General features: G+C 40.5%; 1 protein-coding gene across 2 annotated transcripts in view; it reads right to left on the minus strand.

Moving 5' to 3' along the window:
• Positions 1-7,186, minus strand: part of Wdr49 (WD repeat domain 49) — a 191,284-nt gene that overhangs the window by 80,049 nt on the left and 104,049 nt on the right. For both annotated transcript variants that reach the window (XM_031374103.1, XM_031374104.1), the window contains one exon: positions 524-639. In XM_031374103.1, coding sequence (XP_031229963.1) covers positions 524-639 — 116 coding nt within the window. The remainder of the gene's footprint in view (positions 1-523; positions 640-7,186) is intronic.

A 7,186-nucleotide genomic window follows, 5' to 3' on the forward strand; every position in this document is an offset into this window, starting at 1 on the left:
ATAGAGCCCCTGCCATGATGATCCTACCAAGGAATAGAGCCCCTGCCATGATGATCCTACCAAGGAATGGAGCCCCTGCCATGATGATCTTACAAGGAATCGAGCCCCTGCCATGATGATCCTAACCATGTGGCTCACAGGCCCTGAGAATTGGTTTGTGGAAGGGAAAAGGAGAAGGTATCTTGTACAACTGATGGATGTAATCTATAATACTCAGTTTAAATATAGGAGAGACTTGGAAACTCAAGAGATAACATTACATCTTTATCGAAAAATTTTAAAATAAATGGCCAAATTTTCTAGCCCGAGAGAAAACCCAAAATGGTTCTTTTAAGCACCTAAGCTGGGAATTCATATCATATTTTATCCATGAAGTATCTATTCAGTTCAAACTCACCTGCCTAAGCTACCAACAAGTTAATGATTCTAACCAAAGGAGACTTCCTTACTTTCCTTTTATTTTTTAATTTAAATTAAAAAAAAAAACACTTCTTTTCTCTTCTGACAATTTACATAAGCATACCTCTCCCAGCCCACAACCAGGATGGTCTTCTTAAGAATCAGAATCTGGGAAATGTCCACAACTCCATCTTGACCAACATTAAGAGTATGGTGACAATAGCCGTTAAAATCCCATACCTTTAAGAGAAAAATAAAAATCAACACTCAAATGGAAACATAAAAATATCTCTAGTGTTTAAAACCAAACAACATAATAGGAAGTGTTTGTTAAATGTGGCAGTTACATTCTGTAGTAGTTTTCCTCAATTGTCAATTTTGTGGGATTTAAAATCACTTAGGATGCTACGCACACTCGTCTACTCCAGTCACATCCAAAATATCGGGGATAAAATCCTGATAAAGGATAAGAGGAAATAAGATTCCAAAAGGAATTTTGTGCCTCCTGGATTTCAGACGGTCGCTAGTATCCCCTAAGTCAGACGTGTTCCAGATTAGTCTTTCCAATAGTCAACACGCCCTCATAATTAGGCATAAAGGTATCCTAAGTAATGATTCGTAAATGGCTAAGATTGGACGCTGTTTTCCAGCCAGCACAATGTTTCCAACTATCCTAGTTTAATACCAAGCTGTCCATAGCTTGCAATTTCTCTCAAAGTATCTGCCTTGCCAGAGCTAGCAACAGAGGTCGAGTACATTCCTTAGGGCAATAGATAGTTTACAATAGTTAGAAATGTTTTACATACTAGAGAGTAATGAAGGGTTTCCCTCACTCAAGGACATTAGCTAAAAGTGTTAGGTCAGAACTCCCCACTGCTTGCCCCCAGCTAGACCCAGATAGTTAGTAGGAAATGCTAGATTGAAACCTCCTGGTCATTACCTCCAGCAGAATCAGAGAATTAGCCTAGGAATATCAAAATGCCTCAACAGGGAGAGTTCTACTCCTCTTCCTCCTGCTTCACACCTAGCTACCAGACCCTACTCACCTTGATGTGCGGTCACTTGCCTACGTGACTCTTGACATCTGCCCTGCTTGCTGTATGGTATTTAAGCCTGAATCTCACCTTGCACAAATACATTCAGATTCACCACACCCTTGTGTCTCGAGTCTGTTTGTCGTCTGCCGACTTATTGCCCACCTGACCAGAATTCTCATCTGGAATTCTGGAAATTGGGGTCCTCACAATGAACCTGGTCCACGGCATTAGGAGACAAATCTCTGCATGTTTAATCTAAACGTGTTTTTAAAAAGAATTAACTCACATGAAAAGATCCATTCTGAAAGTGATTAGCTCATCTTATGGGTTAGTAGCTACATTGGCAATTATCAGCCTCTGCTTCCTGACTACAATTCCAATGTGACCATCTTCTTCAGTCTTCACCACTATGATGAACTATAGATCAAACCACCAACACCCAAAGTAAACCTTTCTTTAAATTGCTTCTGTCAGGTATTTTATCACAGCAACATGAAAGTAGCTAATACAAAAAATTTGTTCCAAGAGATAGGTCTCCCTGTGATGAAACAAATCACATGGGCAATAGGCCTTTGGAGTTGGTTTGTGGAAGAGGTATGGATAAATTTGAAGCTGCAGGATTCTGAAGCTCTCTTGGTCCTGTGAAGGTTCTATACCCCAGTATAGGGGAATGCCAGGGCCAGTAAGCAGGAGGAGGTGGGGTGGTGAACAGGGGTGGGGGGAGGGAACAGGGATTTGTTTTAGTTTTTGTTTTTAAATTTTATTTTATTTTATTTGTGGAGGGGAACCTGAGAAAGGAGATATTGTAAATAAAGAAAACATCTAATTAAAAAAAAGAACTTAATCAGTTGTTGCTGGAGGTTTGCAGGATAAGAATGCTGAGAAAAATGTGGTCTAAAAGCTCATGAGTTACTAGAGAGAAACAGAAAGTCTATGGGGAAATGGGCTAGAAGACATTCAAGTTATACTCTGACAAAGAGTCTGAAACTTATTCTAAGAACTCAGTGGAGTTGAGTTTTAAAAGAAATGATTAGCTTCCTTCTGTGAGGGCATGTGTGTCTTCATAGGTATGTGCTTCTCCTGATATTTCTTTGGTTTTGGTTTGTTCATTTTGTTGATGGTGTTAGTGGTTTGTTTAATTCTAGTTTATTTGCATACCTATCTATTTTCTAAAAATATAGGTATGGAGTTGAATAGGTGGGAAAAGCAGAGGATCTGGAAATAGATGAGGGAGGGAGAAGCATGATCAGAATATATTACGTGAAAGAAAAATCTACTTTCAATAAAGAAGTAATTGAATAATTTGTTTGACAGAAGGTAACAATCAGGCTATGTGACATGGATACTGCCCTTGTTCCTATCTTGTTGACCTGTGAGAGAGAGCAGCAGGTAGATAAAAGAGGTATGAAAAGTGGTCAGAGAAGAAAGGGGTTTCAGTGAATTACTGCAGAGAAGGCAGTAGTAATGAAAGCAGCATAATTATTGAGAGATTAATGCCATTAAAGACACAAATAATATTCTCTGTAAGAATAATAGAAAAAGTGCAGCCAAGCATGGTTGCACACTTCTTTAGTCCCAGCACTTAGGAGGCAGAGGTGCCAGGATCTCTGTGAATTCAAGACCAGCCTGGTCTACAAAAAATGTTCCAGTGTAGCCAGGGCTACACAGAGTAACCCTGTCTCAAAAACCAAAAAAAAAAAAAAAAAAAAAAAAAAACAAAAAAAAAAAACAAACAAAAAAAAAACAAAAAAAAAACAAAGCAGGGAGGGGCATAAAGACATGATCTCAGCCATCAAAATCTACAACTTGTTAAAATTCAGAAATCATACCAGTCAGAAGAACAGGTGAGAGACCCACTTGATGATACAACAGTGCCACCTCCTAGGTTTGGTTCTGAAAGAACCATTCTACTTCCCATCCTACCTTCCACTATGTTATCATACCCTTATCCCCCAACTCCATCAGTCTTCCACTGCCCTGAAGCAGACCACAGCAGTCCACACCACTCAGAAGAACAAGTTCAGATCACCAAATTCAGAAGAACAGATATAGACCAAGACAGCCAGAAAAACAGGCTAACTCAGACTTCGTGATAGACAAGAGACCACACCAGCCATCAAAATCCTCAGATATGGGGTCCACTTGCTGAACTCCTCTGCTTTCTTGGTGCCCTGCCTACTATCCCCAATCCCCACTCTTTCCTCATCCCCAGTTACTACCTCAAAATTTGGGAGGAGACTACCTTCTGGACCAAATGTCAAGCTAGATACACTAAGTCCAACGCCCAACTGGATCAAAGGTCACACCAACCACCAGAATTCCAGACCAAAAAGACCAGAAGACCAAAGAAGAACTAGAAACCAAGAAACAAAACACCCATTCAAAAAACCAAAAAACAAAATCAGAAATTGCCAATAAAGCCAATAATCATCTCAGATGTTTAGATACATTGCATAAAAACAATTAACGATAGCCAAAGTAATATAGGACCACCAGGGCTAGCTATCATACTGCAGCAAACCCTGAATATTTCAACACTACTGATGCACAAGAAAACTACCTTAAAACCAACTTTATAGAAATGATAGAGGTTCTTAGAGAGAGCATGAATAAATCCCTTAAAGAAATCCAGGAAAAGGCAAATAAATAAGTGGAGAAAATAAATAAAGCCCTAAATGAAAGAAATGAAAACACAAACAAACAGCTGAAGGAAATGAATAACCCTTAAAAGATATAGAGAAAAAGATAAAAATGGAAGGAAATTAATAGACTCCTTAAAGAATGACAGAAAAGCCGGGGGGGGGGGAACAGTAGAAGCAACAAATGAAGTCATTCCAAACCTGAAAATAGCATTAGAAATAATAAAGAAAACACAAACTGAAGTAGTTCAGTAAATGGAAAATCTGGGTAAGCAAACAGGAACTACATACATAAGCATCACCAACAGAATACAAGAGATGGAAGAGAGCATCGGAGGTGTTGAAGATGCAATAGAAGAAATATAGAAGAAACAGACTCATCAGAGAAAATATTAAATCTAAAAATAAAAAACAAAAAAACAACAAAAAACAAAAATCCTGAAGTAAAAAATTCAGAATCCCAGGGACTAAACCACCAACCAGAGAGTACACATACTGGAACTCATGGCTCCAGCTGCATATGCAGCAGAGGATGGCCTTGTCGGTCATCAGTGGGAGGAGAGGCCCTTGGTCATGTGAAGGCTGGATGCCCCCAGTGTAGGAGAATGCCAGGGCCAGGAATTGGGAGAGGGTGGGTTGGTGAGTGGGGAGGGGGAGGGAATAGGGGTTCAGAGAGAAACCAAAATTTGAATGTAAATAAAGAAAATATCTAATTAAAAAATTCAGAATGGAAAAAATAACAAATTTAAGAATCATAGGAATAGAAGGAGAAGCATCTCAACTCAAAGACCTAAAAATAATTTTGACAAAATTATAGGGAATAAAAGTTCCTAATCTAAAGAACATGACTATAAAGATACAAGAAGCATACAGAACACCAAAAAGATTGGACCAAAAAAGAAAGTCCCTGTGCTATATAGCATCCATAGTCATCAGGGAAATGCAAAACAAAACAACCCTGAGATTCTACCTCACACCAGTCAGAATGGCTAGGATAAAAAACTCAGGTGACAGCAGATGCTGGTGAGGTTGTGGAGAAAGAGGAACACTCCTTCATTGATGGTGGGACTGCAAGCTGGTACAACCACGCTGGAAATCAGTTTGGTGGTTCCTCCGGAAATTGGACATAGTACTACCAGCGGACCCAGCTATACCACTCCTGGGCATGTATCCAGCAGATGCTCCAACATGTAATAAGGATACATGCTCCACTATGTTCATAGCAGCCTTATTTATAATAGCCAGAAACTGGAAAAAAAACAGATGTCCCTCAACAGAGGAACGGATACAGAAAATGTGGTACAACTACACAATGGAGTACTACTCAGCTGTTAAAAACAATGAATTTATGAAATTCTTGGGGAAATGGATGGACCTTTAGAATATCATCCTGAGTGAGGTAACCCAATCACAAAAGAACACACATGGTATGCATTCTCTGATAAGTGAATATTAGCCCAGAAGATCGGAATACACAAAGTACAAACCACAAACCATAAGAAACTCAAGAAGACCAAAGTGTGGATACTTCGTTCCTTCTTAAAAGGGGAAACAAAATACCCATGGAAGGAGTTGTAGAGACTAACTATGGAGCAGAGACTGAAGGAAGAACAATTCAGAGACTGCTCCACCTGGGAATCCTTCCCATATTCAGTCATCGAATCTAGACACTATTGTGGATGCCAGCAAGTGCTGGGTGACAGGAGCCTGATATAGTTGTCTTCTGAGAGTCTCTGACAGTAACAAACTAATACAGAAGTAGAGGCTCACAACCATCCATTGGACTGAGTACAGGGTCCCCAATGAAGGAGTTAGAGAAAGGACCCAAGGAGCTGAAGGGTTTGTAGCCCCTTAGGACGAACAACAATATGAACCAACTAGTACCCTCAGAACTCCCAGGGACTAAATCACCAACCAAAGATGTTGGGACTACTACATGGTGGGACTAATGACTCCAGCAGCATATGTATAGCAGAGGATGGATGTTACATCCCCTCTTCACTTCAGTCATCCATCAGACTCCTGACAGCCTCTGTTTGAGGGCTAATACCTGAGAGTTAAGACAGATAGAAGCTCTCTGTTGATTGTCTTTGAAGAAGCCGCCTGACCACGCCTACCACCTGAATACACCCACTGCCTGAGTATGCCAGCCAGCTAGCTGCCTGAAGATCTTCTGAACCTGGAGACTTTGGCACCTGAACTTTCTTTATAGTTAATCCAGAGACTTGTTTTCAGTTTCCCCTGTGATTATAAAAACCCTTGTTTGTTCTCAGTAAAGTGGAGCGTTGATTGGGATGCAACTTGGCTTCGAGTTTTCTCTTGCATTTCAAACCCTCTCTTTCAGGTCCTTTATTCCCTCCTAACTGAGGAGAACCCGGTTCATGAAACTGTGGGCAGTTTCAGATGGACAAGTTGGTCATCAATGGGAAGAGAGGCCCTTAGCCCTGTGAAGGTTCTAGGCCCCTTGTAGGGGAATGCCAGGGCTAGTAAGCAGGAGGGGGTGGGTTGATGAACAGGTAGAAGGGGGAGTGAATAGGTGTGTGTTTTAGTTTTTGGTTTTTTATTTTATTTTATTTTATTTTTTTGGTAGGGGAACCTTGGAAAGGAAATATTGTAAACAAAGAAAACATCGAATAAAAAAATGGAAAGATCCTGAGTAGATCTTGGGCGCAAGCCCCGCAGCCAGTCTGACAACATCCAGAGGAAGCTCCACTCCCAGGTGCTCTAACAAGCCCAGGATCTCAGGATCCCAGAATCACAGGATCACAAAGACAGCTTGACTCTAAAGAGTTCTGACACAACCAGGATCACAGGAAGGACAGGCTCCAGTCAGATTTAGCAAGGGCAGGTAACACTAGAGATAACCAGATGGAGGTAGGGGGGCAAGCATAAGAAAATGAACAACACAAACCAAGGTTACGTGGCATCATCAGAACCCAATTCTCCCACCACAGCAAGTCCTAGACACAGCTTTACACCAGAAATGCAAGATTCAGATATAAAATCACTTCTCATGGTGATGATATAGGACCTTAAGAAAGATATAAATAGCACACTCAAAGAAATACAGGAGAACACAGGTAAACAGCTAGAAGCCCTTCAAGAGGAAAC

Source organism: Mastomys coucha, unplaced genomic scaffold, assembly GCF_008632895.1.
Source record: "Mastomys coucha isolate ucsf_1 unplaced genomic scaffold, UCSF_Mcou_1 pScaffold16, whole genome shotgun sequence".
Classification (NCBI taxonomy): domain Eukaryota; kingdom Metazoa; phylum Chordata; class Mammalia; order Rodentia; family Muridae; genus Mastomys; species Mastomys coucha.